Genomic DNA, 21425 nt, shown 5'->3' on the forward strand with positions numbered 1-21425 from the left:
CCCCCGCGGGCCGGGGTGCCGCGAAGGGTGGGCGTTAGGGGCCGGTCCTGCCGTGAGGGCCTGCCCGGAGGGTCGTTTCGGAGCCGTAGGAGCGAGCAGGGCGCCTTTGGACACTGCCATCTTACATCCACAACGGGGCGTCTGTTTCTTACAGGGGAAATCCCTGGAACTTCGTCAGTGGCGGAGGCTCCTGTGGTGAAATCCTCTAGGATGGGTCCGGAGGGCACAGTTAAGGCTTTTGACTCTGCATCTAGTGCATTCCCTTTGTAGGGATTTTTTTTAATTATTTTATTTTGATCTTTAGCAGTTCAGCGGCAGTCTGCTCAGTCGAGCTGGCTTTATGTTTCCCAGATGTAATCAGAAGTAATTAATTTTGAGTCGAGCTGACTGCACGTGACACCAGTTCACCCTTTTTCTGAAAGTGTGATGAATGGGAATTTAACAACCGTTTCCACTGACACTTGAGAAACCACGAAGCCAGTTCACTTCCTTTTTACTCCGTTGGTGCTTCAGGATTATCAGAAACAAGAAATAATAGATGTTTTTTAATTAAACCAGAGAGGGCTGACTGACCAAGAGCTCCAGGACAACTTCTGCAGGGTAAATTATCTGATCAGATTTTTTCTAACTTTAGAAGAGGGAGTTGTTTAAAGAGCATTCCTCATAAAGGAGCAAACTGTAGGTTGTGAAACCTGAGTGAAATTCTCTTTGCAGGCAGTGATATTAAGAAGAACGCTTAGATCCAAAACTGGAAAAAGCCTGGTAGCAATCTGCCTCTCCTGCCTTCATAATACATAAACTTTTTTTAGGGCTCTTCTCCAAACTTCTTGGTCTTTATTTGTATTTTCCTATCTGCCTACTTGTGAGGGTATTTCTGATGTAGAGCGTGTTTTGCTTAAATTCCCTACATCTCTTGCTCTTCTCGTTGATACGCCAGTTATAACCTCGATACCTGGGATCCGGCTGTGAGGCTTTTTGCGATCAGTTACGAGAACTACTTTCAGTCCCAAATAAAGCACAGATCTGGCCCATTAGGCTCTTGGTAGAATTCGGGTGCGTCTACGCCGTGCGTTTGCATTGTTTTTTGAAGCAAACTACCGGGCTGACACAGTTGTTGCTGAATCGCCAGCATCTCCAATGTGCGCTGTGGGGAATGGGGACAGGGTGTTGCGGTGCAGGGTGCTGTGTTGCTAACCTTCCTTATTTCTGCCCAGCAACAGCTCGGTGAGATGAATGCTACCACGTAGCTTTTACACCCACCTTAGAGTAGGAATTAGGCCAGTGCCTAAGTGATGAGCACCCAGAAGTGGTGCTGAAAGGCGTAGATCTGACGGTCTGGTAGTATAAAATACGGCCAGTAACTAAACCAGGATAGAAAATCATTGGTACAGACCTTTGGGGCATGTTAACCGAAGAAGCGCATTCATGTTATGAAGCATCAGGAGGTTCTTGTTTAAATATATGTGGCTTTGATAACTAAAACAATATGGAGACACTGAGGTGGTTAATGTGTTTACTTTCAGATATATTTGAAAGTTTTCTGTTATAAAAGGTAGTTTCGGTTCAGTTATTTTTACTGTGGTTAGATGTTTCATAATATGTTTGCAGCAGAATGTATAACACGTAGAATGGACTTGAGCGATCTTGTAGATACAAGACATGGTCAGGTTAGACTTTTACACCTTTAATTTCTGATGTTTGTTAGCTTTTAATTCAAATACCATTGCTTATAGCTTTCTTTTTAGAATGTTACCTTGTTAAGGAGGATTTACGCAAAAAAGAAAACAAAACACACAAGGTAAAATGCCAAAGCTGTGCTTTACGCTTATAATTTTCTGTGTGATAAATTGTTAAGTTGTTTCTGTTTGAAGATTTGCCTGTTCAAACACATTTTCCACATGCAAAACAAGCATGGTAAAAAAACCCCGAAAGTGCTGAATAAATACATTAAAAAAAAAAGAAAAAAAAATTGGTATTTCGATGTTTTTGGCCAAGTAGCCTGAACTCACTCTGAAGACTGTCAGTTGTAAATGCAGAAGGCTGATCAGTGCTACATGGTAATCACAATCTAAACTCTGAGCACTTAGGGTTAACGTTTTGCATGGGTATCTCAACACAGGATTTATGTATCCACAAGTAGAAGCTCTGATCTAAGTGCAGCTGAAGAAATTTAAATGTATTGTGGCTATTGAGAACACATATTGAATACAATGTGCTTATCGTTATTCTCATTCACAGTACAAATATGCTTTACTCTCTCCTATCTTAAAAAATAAAAGATGTTGACGTAGTTTACATCAGACTGCTGCTTTATCTTCCTTTCCTCTGTAGACTTATTGATTGTGCTGATAAGTTCTGTCTGGATTTCCTCTTCGGTTTAGCTTTCTTCCATTGAAATCAGCCGGAGTCTCTTTCTCTAGGTACTTTCTGGTTATGAATTTGACCAGGAAGTGCTGTGCCTGTGTCTTCCTAGGTGTGAGCTGCTTTTGATCTATTTGACCCTGCTCTTCGATTAATCTTGTTTTCCCTATACTTGGGGTTTATCTACAGTTACTTCACTTTAGTCCTCACTTGTGATTGTTTCTCGAGTGTCTTATTCTTCTTTCACATTTTGTTATAATGGTCTTTGTTTATTACTCCACTTCTTCTCCCTCCAACCTTATCTCTGTAATTTCACCAGACAAGTGAAATGCAAGTACCAGAATTTTCTCTACATCATTGAAAGGTTCAGCCTTTCTCTCTCCTTGGCATCGTGTAGATGCCTATCTCTAGTTCACCCTCAACAGGTTTAAGAGACACCTCTTACTAGTGTCTGCTTTCAGACGTTTCTTATTAATGTGTTTGCAATGGCTGTTGGCTGTGCCACTATTCTGTTTGTCAGTCAGACCTGTTATCCGAGTATCTTTATGACTGTGACCTCTCTTTAGATCTATGTGTCCAAACTGTGTCTGAATTCTTCTGATTTTTCTTATCTGCACAGCATGTCTTTTGTACAGGCCTTTTGTTCTCATCACCTAACTTTTTCCTTGTTTCTGTCATCTAACTTGTTACTTCAGGTACTAGTTAAGATCCGTTCTAGATGAAAGCCATCTTATCTCCATAATGAAGATTACTGCCTCAAACATAGTCTTCCCATGTTTCTCATTCTCTTCTGTCCCTTTGCTATTGCCCCTTTTTTAAAAATCCTATATAAAGTTCTTCTCTTTATTTCAAATCTTTCCTGACATACCCCACTGTGAATAATAACTTTCGTGGGACTGAATAAATGTCTCATTGTTCAGTCTGCAGTTAGTCTCTGGTGCCGGTTTCTCTACTGCCTGTTTACTTAAGTTTCAAACAAGCAACTTCAGGTTTGGTTTTTTTTCCCCCCATGTGCTTTCCCTGATGCTTGGAAGGTGCTGTATAAATTCATGAAATCACTTAACTGTTCATTTTCAAAAGCTTTAATTTCTCTGTAGTCTTCCAAAAAACATTAGCGGGTCTTTGCAAAGCTGAGAGTACTTCATATGCGCATGGAATTTGCAAAAGCTTGAAAAGGAGAGGGAAAGTAATGTGCTGTTTCGTTACACTAATGGGTGTTGTGTTCTTCAAGTGTTGCATAAAAAAAAAAAACTTACTAGTGGATCAGTGTTTAGTAACTTGTCTTTCAGACATTGTACCTTTATGATTTTACATTCTGTGTCTTCACTGTTTTTCAGAATGTTTCTTCGCTGCCAATGTAGGTGACATGAGAGGCTAGGGGAATGTTGAGTGGAAGCAGTAACTGATAAATAAAAGGACTGAGTAAGATATTAAACTAGTATTTGAAATTATGGTAGATAACAATATCTTGAGCGCTTGTAAAAGTGCTTTTGGCTTGTCTCTCTTTGACTCTAGCAGTTAAGATTTTGTAAGCAGTAGGATACTTATGAAACTGTTTCCATAGTGTTTAAATCCAATCTATCCAGAGGAAGTTAAGTTTGTATACTTGTACTTTGCTAGTCACTTGTTTTCCCTTATGAGATCTGGGTATAGAGCAATACTTGCATATAGGCTAGAGAGTTGGTTTTTGACAGGGATACTTATAAAAATTAAACTTTGTTTCAGGTTAGTTTCTGCTGGATAGACAGGTTTCTGTGTCATACAGAGACTTAGCTGGCTTTTACCAGAAGCCTGCTTTTTAACTGGTTTTTTTTTTTGTCAGAACCCTGGAAATTGAACGATTCTTTCATTTCTGAAACATGACTCCTTCTGAGGATGACCAGGCTGTTCTTTGAAGGCTACTTTGGAGTAGCTGTAGCAGTTGCTGTCCTTGCTGAGATGGAATTAGGTTTTTAAGCTTTGAACTGTCTAAGAGAAGATTCCTCCTCTCTCATTCTCGTAGACAATCTTTATTTCTTTCCTGAACTGTTATCCCTGACCTGTTAGTTTAATTTAGAGATAGAGGGATTTCATACTGTTTGAAAAATAATCTGGAAGTTTATAGCTCCTTGAAGGTAATTTTCATCACTGTAAATTTGTTCAGCATGTTTAAAAAATCAGAGCATATATGGCATTGCACCCTGAAATTTGCAGATCTCTGTATTAACAGCATCCCTTCAAAGAAGCTCTTCAATGGGCACAACATTCGTCACAAGGCCTTAACTGTGAGAGAAACACTTCTGCAGCTCTCTCATGATATGAACTTTAATAATATGCAAAGCTACAAAACTATATTGAGGCCAGTTGTAGTGAAGTTGTTTTTAAAAGTGTCTAATTTCCTGAATAGAATTAAGACTTGGTTCCTGTTTCCTTCTCTCAATGTGGACTTCTGTCACTGGCTAATTCTCTTACTAGGAGCATGTTCCGGAAAGGGATTGGGCATCTGCTACTCCCATTATTTGAAAATTACTGAAAAACTTAAAGAAAACAGCAATTTGTTTTCAATAAAAGACATCTTAACATCCTTTGCGTTGCTCTTTGTCAAGAGGGTTTTTCTAAAGAGTTGACCAAAAAGCTTTGTATTGCTGTCTTTGAAATTTAGGACAAAGCTGGTTAGTACTAAATCATGAGTTAGCCATCAGTTTGGTGTAGCTGCATCTTCTGATCAGACATATTTTAATCTTTTTTCTAACTGAATTTTCACCTGTTAGAGGAATTTGTGCAAGAGGGTCAGTAATCAACAGTCTGGGGAGAAATAAAGTGGTGCTATTTTAAACTCCAAGAAAACAAAAAGCAGGAAAGAAACCAAGCATCAGGGTCTACGGGATCAAAGTGGAACGATGCTGAAGGCTTCTTTACTGAACACTCTATTCCAAATCTTTGTTTTGATTTGGAAGAGAGTGTGGCCAAATGTGATATAAAGAAATATTTAATGAAGACTTAGTAAAATAAGAATCTAAGATCTTGTTTTCTAAAACCTCTTGCCCACATGTACTCTCTTTCATTCAAAGAGTTAACTGATTTTATAAGTTTAGTTAAAATACTGTTCTTGAACAAAAACTGATTCTGACGGAGGGAGAATGCATGTTTTCATCCTCAAGTGCTATACTTAGTTATTTCACATATGTCTCTTCTTGCACAGATCTATGGAAGCAAGACTGGATTTAATTCTTCATTGAAAAAATGTTTTTTTAAACTTAAAAATACTTTAAAAATCCTTTTTCTTATGCTTTAAAATCTTTGATTAGCTTTAAAGTCTTTGACATTATGTAGGAGGAGGGAGGGAGGATAGAGAGGTTTATTATTTATAGTGCAAAGTCAAGGAAATTGCTTCACAAACATATGCTTGTTGTTAAGTCTATGTACATGTGTTTGAGATTTCTGTAGTTGCCGCTACCTTTTTTTTTTTTAAGCTCATACTGTAAAGTAAGTTACAGTAAACAGTTCTTATGACAGAATAGCATGCTAGTTTTGTGGGGAAAAAAAACCACGGAATTGTTAGCAGTCCTGGCTTTCCTCTCTTTCTCCATTTGTTTTCTTAACAGTTCTGTCTACGCTGCTGCCTTCTTACTTAAAAACACATATAAGTTATTGGGGTTTTAACAAAAGCATCTTGATAACATGTTACTCTCTTCCCTTCTTTCCCTTTCATATCTTTTGGAATTTCATACTGGAACTTCTTTTTTTTAGTTTTGAAGCCATTCATGTGAAGCTTTGAGAGGCTTACGTAAGCTGTAATACAATTATTTTTTTTTTATGGGAGAGTTTGTTGCTTAGTATAGTGCTGAAATGTGTGTTTTTATGTGATGGTGTTAATTTTTCATGTATGGGAATTACGTGTAATTATGTGTGTAAGGGGGGAAAAGCAGCTACTGAGGTGTGATTATGATTATACAAGTTTTCTGTCTGCGTTGTTATATATACTTATGCCCAGTGTTTGACTATATGTTAACAAGTAAGAAAATGTCTTAGTGGCTTATAAACTTTGGATGATTCTATTTTGGGCATAGGAGAGTATGGAGTTTATTGAATACTATGGATCTAAAGCAATCTTAGGCTCATGTAGGTAGTCAGGCCAGCTGTCGTCTTCCCTTCAGATGAGTTGCATCTTTGGATATTGTCTGAAGTAGCTATTTATTGGGATGGAAGGCTGGCATGTGGGAGGCAAAAAGGCTTAGAATGTAACATATAGCAGATAACCCTGTTGCAACATATGTGAGCAGCAGTCATCAGTTTCAGTCAGGTACTTGAGAATTCGGTAGTCTGGTTTGTTTTGGATGAGTAGTTGGTGAGACAGCTAATTCCAGTGTTCCCTTGTTTTCAGCAATGACTTAGTTTTAACAAATCCTGTGCTGGTATAACATGAAAATAGCAGCAGAAATGTGGATTTTTGATTCTTTATCTGCTGTCATACTCTTGTTCATTACTACTTCCTTCTGTAAAACCTGACGCGTGTATGCTATGAAAAAGCGGCATACCACCCAGTATGTGGTGGTAAGGGCTCTGTGAGTTTACTCTTTGAAACTTTGGCTCTGAATTTTCTAGGATCCAGAGAGGAATGGAGACTCCATTGGATGTTTTGTCGAGAGCAGCATCTCTAGTACATGCTGATGATGAGAAACGTAAGTCTGAAATTTAGTTCTCTGCTTTGTTGGATCCAGATGCTTTATGTTTGCACTATATATCGGCCTAGATGCTGGTTTTATCGATCTTTGCATTTTACTGAATCTAAGACATGTAGAAAAATGTCTTCAGAAGCCCTTCAAAGGTTGTCTCCTCGGGCGCAAAACCAGTATGTTGCATTTTAATTGGTTACTACGCAAGAGAGAATTATTCCTGTTATTTTGAAAATGTGCTTAATGCATATAAAGGTGCCCATCTTCTCCCAATTTCATTTGCATTGTTAGTAGACAAAAAGTTGTAAGGGAACTGCTGTCAAACTAAGGATGATCTGAGAACCCAAGCTCCCTAATAATACCAGTTAGACCTGTTCTCATTTAAGAATACATAACTGGGTGGGCATGAGTGTGCTGCAATGATTCCTTTTCAGTTCATAAAAAATAAGAGGTAGACTGTTGTCATTAGTAATGAGCACTTTATTTTCCTTTCACTGCTACTAAACGGTGAGTACAGTATTTCGACATAGTAAATGATGTCAGTTGCAGCTACAGAGGCTCATGTTGCCAATAATTTGGGTAATATTTTTGCTTTTAACGTTGACAACAAGCACTTAAGATGGGTTAACTAATGTTAGAATAATATTTTCAATTCTGCCAAATTGCAGTGCTACTTTGTAGATCAGATTGTTACCTGCATGCTTAGTAATAAATGTCTTTGTCAGTTTTTTTCCCGGGTAGTGTAAGCACTCAGGAAGTGTATGCATCTTGAGTATCAACCTGAATAGATGCTAACTAGAAAAATTGTATTTTGGATTTCAAACTGCTTTTGTGTGTAGCTTCTGGGCATAAAATCACCCTTTAAGATGAATTCAGCTTTTCTTCTTTTGGTCTTTGTTCCTTTATTCTGTATTTATTTTTTGAAAAGTAGTTGCCTTGAATGTTGAATAAAATAATTGATTTACTGCTGTCGCTAATCAACTTACTAAAGTAACTGCACAGTAAACAAACAGTGTATTTGGACAAGTCCCAGAATTTTTCTGTATTTTCAAATCGTCAAGATAACAGTAGCTCGCTCTTTCAGAAGTTCGTAAAATGAAGGTTTCATACCCTGATGAGCTCTTCTGTATTACTGGCTCTTAGCTTTATAATGAATATTGGTTTTGCTGTTCTTTCATGTTCACCTTGCTACTGGATAAGTACCAATTTTTTACAGATCCCACTGTAGTAGGAAGATCTGGTTGATTTCTGCAGTTATTGACTATTACTGGTAAAATGAACAACAGTGGAAATCCTTGAGGAAATAATTTCAACCGTGATTTTGGCCTGGGGGGATTTCTCTTGTAAACTAATGTATATGTGTAGAAGAGGCAAAAGCTTAACCTATTTTCTTTTGACTACATTTTTTTAAATAGATTTTGAATATGTATTGTCAATTTTCTTAAGCTGAAGTGCATTCTTTTTGTTTAACTATTGCCTAGGACTCTAGTTTGATTTTGAGTTCCACACGGTAGGAATGTTGGGCTGAATTTAGAGAATCCAGAGGAAGTCTGATTTAGTGCAACTTGCATGGGAGGAAGCTGATATGTATCTGGTTCTAATTTACATTCCTTTAGTTTTACCACTTAGACTTAATTAGATTTCTGCCACTCTGCAGCTTCTAACTTATGCTGTCTCTCAGTTTGTCCTGTTGCTGTGCGTATTGCACACCAAGAATGCTGTAGTATGAAAAGCGGCTAAAAGGAAGAAATGAGTAGTCCAGACCAGTCACTGAACTTGTACTTTTTTGTGTCAGCTTTTGTGGGAACGGCACCAGCCAGACTTCACTCTGTGTTGCAGAGTGGATACTAACAGCTTGAGATTAGTCTTAATCTTGAATTTAGAAATTATCCTTGAACTTTCCAGTAAAGTGCCTAGCGTGCTGCTCCTGGAGTTCTAGCGGTGGTCCTGTCTGTGTTTCTGTATCCCCTATTCACTTAGTCCAACATGTAGAATTCTACATAGAGTTTCTAATACTCCAGTCATGACCAGGAGTGCAATAATTTCTTTCTTTTCTTTTTTTTTTTTTCCCCCTTTAAATCAGATTACTTTCAGATACTTGGTATCTGAACAAACTACTGAATTCATTTCGGTTTCTTGTATTTAAGTATTACATGCAGGTAATTTTATTTTTGATTCATTGGAAAAAAAATCCAATGGGTTCTTTTTGACATTTCTAATGATATCATGAAGTCTCCTGCTTCCAAAGTTTTGAATAAGGATTTCAGGTTAATTTGATTTCTGAAATATTTCTGTCTTACCGTGGGTCTTTTATTTTTGTGCTGGTATATAAATTTGTCTAACGGGTAACTCCTGATGCCCTTTGCACAGTTCGTGGTCAAAATGTTATCCTATTTTTTGAATGGAGAGCAAAGGAAATGTTGCTATATGCTATCTTGACACGACAATGCTACCAAGTAACTAGTGGTTAGATTCCAATAGTGAAACAATAAATCTACTTGTTAAGACAATTCAACTCACCTCAAATATTCTCATCTAAGCTATATGCCATGTAAGAGTTGAAACCTGCTAATTTACCACTTTTTAAAGACGATTTTAAGCAATTAAGATACCCGTTTTAACTATAATATCTCAAAATTATTTTTCTTCAAAGTAGTTTACTATTACAGGTTTTATAAGAAAAATAAAGGTAGTCGTAACTCTTCTCTGTCATCTGGTGTGAGAAGTATATGCACAATGCATATAAAATATTTTTGAAGTTAGACTGTGTATGCTCCTACACAAGGTATAAAGCTAGCTGAAGTTGTTAGTGGTCTCTTATTCATACACATCAATAATTTTCCCTACTTCTTTTCTTGAAAGTGTTAGTACTATTTGTACACAAACCCTCAATCCTCTTGCAGACATCTTAAATTGCAAACTTTCACAACCCAATATGCTTTAATCCCATCTCAATCTCAACTTCAAACCAATTTATATAAATCAACAGCCTTCAAGTGCATTTACTGAATCCAAGTGGTGCAAAAACAGGTTCTTGTTAAAAAACAAAGTTTATTGTCTGAAGCTGGTAGGTATTTAATTTTCTTGTTTGTCTGGGTATACTGAGAGGAGGAATATTACCAGTATTTATGAATTTAATTCTTTCTAACAGGAAGGATCCTCTTACCTCTGTGGGCACTCGCTGCAGTGTCAAGTAATCTAGAAGTGTCTTAGTGTACACACAAATCACACTCTTTAAAACAAATACATTTAAAGAAATGAATGAGATGTATGCCTATGTAGATTTCCCAGAATGGTTATTTGTTTCTTAAATAGGACCCTGGGTTTTTTTTAGTTTGGTTTGGTTTTCTTTGCAGCTGCACCTATGTCAGTAGGGTTGACCTTCAGTGATATGTTAGCACTATATGTTGCTTTTGGTTGCATCTCTGTTTTATTTCATGAACTACACTATGTTTCAACAGCTCCCGGTTTAAATCATTCTGCACTTGTTATCAAAGAAAATTTATGAAACACATTTGGTTAACTACTGTGTCATGGAAATGATTAATTATGGAGAAGAAATGATTCTTGTAATTTTGTATTTGTAATGACTACCACTGTGATGTAAGCAATTATTTAAGCTTATGGTCTAGTGGATCTGGACTTAAAAAAAAAACCCAACAAAACAAAAAACGCTGAACAAAAGCAGACAGACACTCCTTTAGAGGTGGTAGCAGTTAAAGGAGAGGATAAAGATATTTCCTAATGGAGTTCATTGTTTACTTATTGTCCAAACTTGGTCTTCCATTTCAGTGGAAGGAGAGCATACAATGATGTAATTATTAGCCAGTCATTTTGAAGGCTTGTCACTAACGGCTTACTTGTCAATAGCGAAGGGAAGGGATGTTGGAAGTCTGTGCTGTTTATGAGCAGCCGTTCAGTGCCAGAGTAGGTAATGTGCAACTATTTTATCTGTAAGTGGCATCTGTAAGGTTTTGCTGGGGTTTTTTTCAGTGCTTCAGAAGTGGGCTTTATATGAAGTGAACATTTGTAACACCTGTGTATGTACGCTGTCTTTTTAACGTTATCATGGCTGGAAACCATATTGAATGTAGGTTATTGTACAAGTGCAAAAATCAAGTTTACAATTAGATGCTTGATACTACTCATTACTCTTCCATTCCTCTTTGTTTCCTATACTGTTCTTACTGGGGTTGTACTGGTTTCCCATACATTCAGGATTCAAGCTGGCTATTTTTAGAAGGCCACAGTATAAGCTGGTAGTATTTTAAGTGAAGGCAGAGAGTTACTGAAAGTACAGGTTTTTTTCCTTTAACTGTGTTGAACAGCAAGTGTTCAAACATTAAGGAGGATTATAATTTTGTATTTATCTCATATAAAGGGGTTTGGGAACTGGTCTTTCAGTTATAAACAATGTTTGAAAAGCATAATCTTGTTATTGAGGAAAATAGTGAAGGAAGATGTGGAAAAGGAGTTGCACTTGCAGGGTGTGTTGAAAGCACTGTGCTGATTTTATAGTAACACTTTACTTAACACTTCCCTCCAATATGCAAGTCCAGTTTAAGAATATGGGAATGAATGAGAAAAAACATGTTGTTTCTCACTCTCTCAGAGTAATGTAGTGAAAAGTCTGTTGCTGGCAAACAGAAGAACATACACTTCCACAAGGAAATGAAAGGCTTGGAAACAGCCAATAAATGGCACAATAAAGTCCTGGGTAATAGCTTTGCATTCTAATGCATTGTACCAATTCCATACCTGTTCAGTCTTGATTTATGTTTTGAAAAACTGATACAGGGCTACATTTAAAAAAAAAAAAAGTCATCTTTGATCAAGCCATGCTTCTTGCACATGTACCATCAGTCGCATGCATCATCCTTTTACGCGTGGAAGCCTAGAACTGCTATTCTACACTTCTTGCCTGTGAACACTATTATTGTTTGGCAGCAGTTTCTTTTATGTGGTTTAGTTTAATCCACTTCAAATAATTAAGCTAGAACATACAGTTGATATTTCTAGTACAGAAGAATTATTGTGCTTTAAAATCCCTGCCCTAATCTATTTAGTAATAAAGTCCTCATGTAGACAAGACCTACAAATCAGTTTTTACTGTTTTTCACTCATATCAATCAGTTCAGTTAGGAGAATCAATTTTGTGCTGGCTACCATCTCATAATTAATAAATATGCAACAATGAGTTGTTTTGGATAGCTGATCTTAAAAAGATATTACTTTAAGGCTGAGTTGAGAATAATTTACTGTTTTTTAACACTGTTGAAGAAGATGATGACTCTATAAGCTTATTGTCTTTAAATACAAAGCAAGCAATGTTTATAGTAGAATTAGACTTGAATGTTGCTATTTGTGTTGAATATATTAATGATGAAGTATTTCTAGCATCACCAGGACTTTTCACCTACACTACTGTTTGTTTTGTAAATTTATAGCAAATTATGAGCAGTGAGCCTAAGGCAGGTTTTAATATCAATGTTTGCAGAGTTTTAAATAGCTTCCAGCCTACTCTGTGAACACTTAAATCAGCACTGGAAATATTTGAGATCCTGAAGGTTTTTTGGCTGACTAAAGGAATTGCATGGAACTTGCTATATGAATGCAATTAGTACGAAGACAGTCTCAACGATCAGTTTCATTTGAGGTTAGCTTTTGGGGGGGCTTTGGGGGTTTTCTTGGGGTTGGTTTTTTTGTGGGTTGTTTTGGGGTTTGTTTCTTTTTTTTTTCTTTTTTTTTTCTCCCTAGAGATTCATCTGCTTCAGAAAAATGGGAAACAGTGACAGCATTTTTACACAGAAGTGACATAGTAGTATCACGTCACAGTCCCTCTTTCTTTTCTGTTCACAAGTTCACCCCATTCTGGGTAGAACTGGGAGGAATGATGCATGCTTGTAGTAAGAATGATACATATTGTATAGCAAAGTATTACTTAGAACAAGATGAAACATTTATAATAGAACATAATCTTGTCATATGACTTGGCCTTTGTATTTTTATTTGCACATATATGTCCAAAATAGCAAATCTTGTAACAAAGAAACGAACGGAGAAAGTCTTAGCTGCATGTTGTAGTTGAGAGATACTTCAGTATTACTTCTCATTTATGGAACGTTTGTTTTAGGGGTGGAAGGGAATCAAATTGGTTCAATAAGGGCAACCTGGAGCATGTTTAGAGTTCTTTTGAAATCTAAAATATGTTCGTGTACTGAACCTCAATTCTCCTATAGACTGTTAGATGGTAAACTGTTTTCCCTTAGTGGTAGAATTCTTCATTTTGTGTCCCCAGTAATAGGTATAATGCACTTAATAGTTTAGTACATCAGCACTTCTCTGTGTTCTTTGTTTTGCCGTTATTTCTGTAGTTTGTGATTATTTTTTTCACTGTAACAACGTTGAGAATGTTAACGTTGCCTGTAGTACTTGGTGCCGTACAAAGACATAAGAGAAGGTGGTCCCTGTTCCCAGGACGGACCGTCGGGGGCAGGAGGCAGAGCACCACCGCTCTCGTTTGGGGCGGCTTCTGATCAGCCAGCGAGTCAGAAGCAGAGACGGAAACCTGCGTTTCCCGATTCCTAGTCGTAGCACCTTATTCACCACACTGCTAATGCCATCGCTTCTTTTGAACCCTAAGCTCTATTGGCGTGCAAAGCAACTTGGCAAAAAAGTCCTAGCAGAGTTTGATGCCGTCGACGCTGTTGCTACTGTGGAAGTGGAGCTCAGTGGGTAGGCAGTGCTCCTTTTCTGCTTGTCACTTTGGGAGTATTCAGCAAATAAATTGGTTATTGTCTTTTACAGTAGTTCATAGCTGCGCCATAAAATTGCTCATAGGGCAACTATCCTTAAGAAATGCTTTGCTTTTAAGAGTATCATGCTAGTTTCTGTTTACCTGGGCAAGCTGGCAGTCATTATAGATAACCTTAAGATACCATTGCCAGCAGGGCTGACTAAATCACTGCCTTGTTTTTTCCCAATGTAGGCTAGATAAAAATCTCCCTTATAATGAAAAGGGTGTATGTGATGCTTCTACTAAAAATCTTGCTTCCTATGACTTTCAGGACTCCTCCAGTAAATGGAGGAGTCATTTTTGATGTTAACCTCCTACTTTTTAATTTTTAGGACAATACTTGCTGAAATCCTACTTGGCTAGGTTGAGAGCAACGCAACCACATTAACCCAGATATTTCTTTTGCATTCTGTAAATAAATTTAACAGTATTTTGCGTGCATGTTGTTCTTCAGTGCTCTCAAAGTTTGGGGATTTTTAATCAGGGTTTGTCAGTTCTTGGATGTCTCTTATTAACCAACCCAGTGTGGCCTTTCATTTAGAACCTGACTTCTTCAGAAGACTTTTCCCTTATTGGGTTGAAAGGAGGGTAAGAAGTGCTTCGTGATTATTTCTCATATGAAAGTAAGTGGACTCTCCATATGGCGGTTTGTTTCTTCTTTTATGGTAAATTAAAATACTGATTTGGTTGTCTTTCTTCCAGGCTGGTGATAGGATGAATATGTCTGTTGGTTCAGAGAAGAGGCAGATATTTGATATAGACAAAGAGTTAGGTCTTGAAAATTAGACATATGGTTAGACTTTGGTGTTCTGCAACTCAGTGTAATAGACTGAATTCTTTAATTGCAGAAATTAATGCGCAGTGAAGTAATTGAATAGCTTTTATGAATTAGCAACTGTTCTTGTAGTCAGAGCTTATCTGTGACGTCTAGCAAAAGAGAAACTTAAGTTTTCTGGAGGAAAAGCTGATTTCTAAGCAGCAGTATCAGCAAAAGATCTACATTTGTAATCCCTCAACAGCTATGAGAGGTGTTAAAAATAGATTTGTCAGCTCGTCATTTGTATAACGTTTGATCAATGGTAGGGGAAGAGGGGGAGTCCTGTTAGTTTTGGAGTGGAATCTGTGGCATAAATCATCCTTTTTTTTTTTTTTTTTTTTTTTACTGGAAGGGGGAAAAATATGGAAGTCTGATGTTTCAGTTTAGTAATAATGTGATGGAGAAACATATGTGTTTCGATCATTAAGATGCAGCCTGAATCATCTGTTGTTGCTGTATGAATACCAAAAACTTTAAATAATAAAACTCTATGACTAATAACATGCATAGTGGTGTTCTTTTAAATTTATGAACCCATACAGACTAGACAATACTACCTTCTCTGTTTTAAATATCAGTTAATCTATGTTTTAGTAAAATACCTGAATGGCTGAATTCCTGACCTTTTGCTTTTTGTCTTTCAAAACCCTTTAGCTGTTTGTATTCCTCAGTGTTTCACAGGGTAGCTTCCTGTAAATGGTGTCAGGGCCATTTCATCATTTTTAGGGTTTTCTTGAAAGTAGGAATGTTAAATAGGATAACTGGTTGTTTTGTTTTATTTAAAAAAAAAAAAAAAAAAAATCTTACCTCCAGAAAGCTTTGCCCCTTTTTTCTCAAAGTTTGTTGTAGCAAGGAAATAAAGAATGAGTAGAGTTATGTTTTCAACTTGTTAAATAGGCTGGAAAATGGGGCAATTGTCTGCTTGGCGCCTACATGTATTTTAATAGCAGAACACCATTAGCATAATCAGTGGAGTGATGGTAATGCCTTCAGGAACAAAAGTGTCTAAACATTTTTTTTGAATTAATTTTAAAAAAACATTTGCAAGAGGTTCAGCTGCTTACAGTCTGTAAACATGTCGTAGCATCCTTCAACATACCAGATGTTTCTACCCAAGCTGCACTAGCTCAGGAAATAGGCTGCTCAGAGTTCCTGAGCCAGACAATATGTCTTTTCTTTCTGAATCCTTCTTAGCTAATTGGTGATAAAATATTTGCAGTGATCGGCGGCATTACCTCCAAGTAAATGATGTTTACAGAAATACCATCTCTTTAAATGTTGTTTGGCAAATGGAGGGGAAGGAATCTTCTTGCTAGAATGGAATTTGTCATCAGATACCAACCATTGCTCTGAAAATTGCAGCTGACTGAATACCATATTGTTAAGTGTGATAGCACATACATAACCGTATGGAACTTGTCAATGCACACGCTTCTAAATGATTGTAGTTTCTGAAATGCTATCCTTGGGACTTTGTGCTCAATTTGTCTATTTTACAATAACCTATATTTGTTATATCCTGAATTTTGAAACAATGCAGGGAAATTATTCAGTCATTAGGTTTAGTCTGTTAAGTTTTCTGGCGATGACTGAAAGTACATAAATGGACTGGTTTTTACAGCTAGGCAGAATATACTAGCATGTGAAAATCTGGCCATTCTTCATGTGGTAAATATTATTTGGCTTATTTCATTTGTGAGGGGGGAAGGTTCTTCCTTAATTAGAAATGCTGCAGGCTGACTTGTGAAAGGCAGGGTACTTTCCCCGGATGTTCTTTCCACATCTTTAAGAGCACAGAAAATCAGGACAAGCTTGGAAATGCCAGTGTCACACATGAAAAGCCAGTGTTCATATGGGGCAGAATTCGTAAGAGGAAATGAGTTCCAAGTTTTGGATCCAGCATATTTACTACTGTTTATCTACTTTTCCTTATTTAATTGTTTTTGAGGGTACTTATTTCGACACTTTATCCGCGTGTCTGGGAGGGTTAGAAGCAGAGTGCTTTACAGCTTCCTTGTTGCCTCTTGCTGATAGCCATGCTGTCCCTCCCGTTGCTCAGGTTCTACCCACCAGATGCCATACATTCTGGAGTGACTGTAATTCATTTTCCAGATGGCAAAGCAGGGCTTTTTGGGAAAGAAAATGTCTTTGGTGCAATGTAGCAATTCTTAGTTTTGTTTATGCAGGCAGGCAAATCTAGAGGTACCTTTTTCTGTAAGCAAATGAAAAGATTATATTTAAGAAGGGAGGACTGAGTAAACTTTGTGTTCAGTTAGGGTTTTAAAAACCCTATGTTGAAAAAAAGGTGGGTTTAGTTAAATACACAGTTTTCATATGCATACAGTATCTTAAAACAGTATTAATGTTGTAAAGTCAATTCTTTTAGAAGCAGTGTAGTGTTAAAATTGAAGTGGTCCTATATAATCTTTACTCCTTTTTCAGTTATACAGTCTTTAGTGAAGTGATCATAAAATATTTACAGTTCTGTTGTAAATAGAGATATGCAAATTCTTAGTTAATGGGCATATGCTTGGTATTTTCTTTTCTCTTGCTGGAAACCCAGACTTTATTTATGGTATGCCATTCAAATTCTGACCTGAAGGAGGAGAGATCTGAACATGGGTTTTTCCAGTCCAAGATGAGTGTCCTAATTAATGGCTTATGAAATAAAAGGAGGATACAGTCAATTATCACACTCTGTTTTACTAACTCATGCCTTTTGTTCTATCAAGAAAAAAAAAAAAAGAAAAAAAAAAGGCAGCAAAACTTTATTTCAGGCTGAAGAGAACATATTTCTCCCCCAAGAAGCAAACACCAAAATTACTTGCTTTTAATTTTTCCCCTCTTTTGCTGCTGAACCAAAAATCAATTACTTGTGTAAGCATAATTCTGGCTACAAATCTGCTATGCAGCTATAAACTACAGAAACTTCTGTCATCCATAAGCTTAAAAAGGAGAAATGCTCGTTATTTAGCAAATTGAAGAGTGAAGAGTGATTTATTGCTCTCCTCTGATCCCCCCCCCCCCTTCTGATTTTAAACTTAATGACACATTCATTGAAAGGTCCCCCAAAACACTACACTGTATTACAAGGCTATTTTTGTCCCTCCACTACAACAGTATTGCATTAAGAGATAATACTTTCATAACACTGGAATTAAATTTGCTTTGTAAGAGCGAGAAATTGTAAACATTAGCTGGACAGAAATAGTCTTTTGTGTGTTCTTGTTTTAAATGGAATAATTTTAGTACATGTGCTAGGCTTAATTTTCCTGAAACTGTGGCAATAGAAGTAACTGCTTTTATTTTCTGGGTCATGCCCATGTTGTCTGTTTGGTTCGTGTGAAAACATCTGTGGATTACAGTTGTAACTTTATTACTATAAATCTCTGGCCTTTATTTGCTTTCTTTAAAGCCGGATATATCTGGCTCATAATAGCAAAAGACTGACAGTTCATCTATGGCTCCATCTGTCTCTCTTTCCAGTTTTTGTATCTTAATGCACCTCTTGCTTAGCCTGACCTGGAAAGCATTTGATTATATAAACATGCAAAAATTTTACTTTCCCCTCTGAACTCACTTCCAAATTCTGACATAAATTAAGGACCCCTTTCAGTAGTTTTTATGCTCACAGTTATCAGTAGACAATCTAGCGGTTTTCAAACAGTGATTTAGATTTCAAATACGTTACAGTTCAGCAGTGTTGGCCTTTGATTGACATTCGTGATCTTACTGTGCAGGGGCCTCAGTCTTTGTGAGAATTTCAGATATATTTATTGTATAATGCTGGCATTTACCATAATTATATTGTTTTATGTGTTGTCATATTTACCTAACCAAACTATTATTTCAAAACTATGAGCTCTACATTTAGAAGTATAGTTGAATAGTTAATTAGCTTTAAATGTATTAACATGTATAGTAGTCCTTAATAAATTTTTTATAAATCAATAATATTATTGTTCTCTTAAATAAAATATGTGAGAAACTTAGGCTTAAGAATGTAATTTTTCAATGTTTGAATATGAAGGAAGGTAATGGGCTTTCTACTGTCTTTTTCTGTGGAAAGGAAAAGCAACTTGGAAATTTTCAGTCCATCCTTTTTACAAAAATCTAGATAGGTGTGGTTTTTGTTTTGGTTTTTTTTTAGTAGAATAATAGTTAACTAATCTCAATGGAAACCTCTGAGCTGTCTGACTGTTCCTGAATAAAGTACTTGGTAGACATATCAGAGTTAATAGCAGTAAGTGGTTACATGAGCATCTTGTGGTTCCATGAGGCAGTGGGTCAGCTGCCTTAATCCGTTTGCCTGAACTTCTCATGACTCTCAACAGATGTTTTGCCTTTAAAGGTCAGTTTAACTTGCTGACCAGACCAGCTCCTTGCTTCCCAGAGCATGCCAACATAGTTAAGAACTGGAATGTAGTTTGACATCAGGAATGACATTTCATGAATTTCTTTTTCACTTCCTGAGTTATTCAACCAAATCTCATGATACCCACTTTTGTAACAACTGGCAGAGTATATTTTAAAAGGATAATACAATGTCAGAAGAAGTAGTTTATATGAATAATTAGAACGTGTTGGTATTCGGAATAGTTTAAGGCAGAATCATTGCAGTTTAAGTAGTGTGTTTTTGTAATGTTTACTTGTATTACAGCACTATCTAGAAGTGTGGCTGTGCTAGACATTGAAAAATATGCATAATTAAATTCCCATCCAAAACGTATGGTATGCATATCTGTGATGCTAAAAACAGCCACAGAAGATTGGTCAGTTAATGAAATCAAACACCATTCTTGAAAATGGAAGTGGCAAGAAAATTCTGCCCCTCAGAAGATCAGAGGAAGGCATGAATTTCAGCAAATTTTAAGCGCTCAGCAGGAAACTGTTAGCTCTTAAAATTAGAAACATTCGTACCATCATGTATTTCCAGGGAGAGCCATAATTTGCTCCTCTGTTGGAACGGGAGATCTGTTTTACCACAGCAGAACTACCATCTTGTGCCCGGCCAAAGTCTGTAGTAGGTGTATTTCAGGGGAAGTTTTCCCTGAACCACGGACAGTTACTTGTTGGCTCGCACACCTGAAGCATGCCAGTTCAGCCTATCTAGTGTAACTGTACTGGAATGTAATATGGATGGTGAATCTCTTTTGGGATTCCTGCAAGTATCTGGTGACTTTGTTTCATAGATAGATTGTGGATTATGTGAAAGAACATGCAGTAGACTTGCATGTGTGAATTACTACTATGCTTATTATGGTGCTCAGTAATAAGAGTATTTACTCCGTGATGTAATTTACAGTGTCATTTGGCATATGTGTATCTGTTTTGTCAATCTACTGTACAAAAATTTCAGTATTTTATCACCCCTAATAATAAAATCTTTAATAAAATAATCCTGCACAATATTGGTTTCTCAACCAGCAGCTTTGCTGAAGGGTTCAAGAACTTTATTGCATGCAGGAAAGGCAAAAATTGCCGTGTTTCTTCATTTAATTCTCTTTTCAAAACTTACTATCTCCATTTCTGTAGGTACAGAAGGAGCAAACAAATTGGTACACCCATGTGACAACTACAGTGTCATGCTGAAATAACAACTTGAATCTTATTTAGCTGCCTTTATTCTTACGTGCTTCCAATATAGCTCTCCCTAGCTAGGCTATTTTTTATGGTCATCTGTTCATATTTGCATGCATATGTCTGTCTGATCTTTCGATAATCTGGCAGGTCTGTTTTAAAGTTATTTTTCTTTTTACTTCTCAGAAATAGGGCATAGTGGTATTACGAGCTGTTCCACTGACCTTAATGCAATCACATTAATGCTACCATCTTTCTGCTTTCAATCATACCCAAATATTTATTAATTAGTAATGAGAGGAAGACTGTACCAATAGAAAAATATAGGTCTTCACTACTACTACTAGCTATTCACTCCTAACAATCATGGATCTGTTCGAGCATGTGCTTATGCTCTCCTTACCTATTTCAGTTATTAACAGCAGTACATTTGTACTTTCTGGTAGCACTCAAGTAATTTAAAGTCACTTTTAAAACAGGATAGTTATATGCTCTCTGCCTCGCAGTATTGTACTAGGAAGAAAATTATGAGCGTAAGGGTCCAGCATGGGATGAATATGACAAGTCTGAAGTATTTTTTGTGGAGTGGCAGAGATGGACTTGCTGGTAGAGCAGCGTGGTGACCGCGCAGGTGATCTCTAGCAGAGCATAATTTCCTGCCTGGGGAAATATGTGTGCGCTGCTCACAAGCAGAGGTCCAGCTTAGGTCTTCTGGCTGAAATGCGAGGCGAGATGTCCTGGGGGTTATGTTGCGCTTTATGAGGGTTATTGAAAGCTGAAAGGTGATGTGCTGGCAAGACAGGAGGTAGTGGACGGTGGACTGCAGTGAGGAGTCTGCTGACCACGTTAGTAGACTTTTTTCCCCCTGTGATGTAGTATGGGTTTCCATGCATATTTCATGAATATAATGAATATGTGTAAAGGAAGACCTTTTATATATTTCTCAATTTGGACTCTAAATATATTTTTACATACTCTTTATTTCCTTTTCCTCTTTGGATCCCTGTTCTCCACTAAGTTGGAAAGAGGTTATAATTTTCATTTTATGGCTGAAATTGCATGTGCATTGAAGTGAAGTAGAAAATACTTATACAAATGATGCTACTTTGTGACTTCTTTTCCTTTGACTGTTATTGAACAAAAAAGATAATTCATTTCTGTAGGAGGTGTAGCATACCTGTTGTTGCCGATGAGAAATAGCAGCTGTGGTATAAAT

The 21425-nt window shown here is 36.9% G+C and overlaps 1 protein-coding gene across 2 annotated transcripts in view; it reads left to right on the forward strand.

The window, feature by feature from the left end:
- Window positions 1–144: 144 nt before the first annotated feature.
- VGLL4 (vestigial-like family member 4) overlaps window positions 145–21425 on the forward strand; it is a 90989-nt gene continuing 69708 nt past the window's right edge. The window contains exons 1-2 of one of the 2 annotated variants that reach the window (XM_010584446.1): window positions 145–600; window positions 6946–7022. In XM_010584446.1, coding sequence (XP_010582748.1) covers window positions 6959–7022 — 64 coding nt within the window. In that variant the 5' untranslated portion in view covers window positions 145–600; window positions 6946–6958. The remainder of the gene's footprint in view (window positions 601–6945; window positions 7023–21425) is intronic. The other variant, XM_010584447.1, reaches the window with a different exon arrangement.

Source organism: Haliaeetus leucocephalus, unplaced genomic scaffold (assembly GCF_000737465.1).
Source record: "Haliaeetus leucocephalus isolate CR32 unplaced genomic scaffold, Haliaeetus_leucocephalus-4.0 Scaffold984, whole genome shotgun sequence".
Taxonomy (NCBI): Eukaryota; Metazoa; Chordata; class Aves; order Accipitriformes; family Accipitridae; genus Haliaeetus; species Haliaeetus leucocephalus.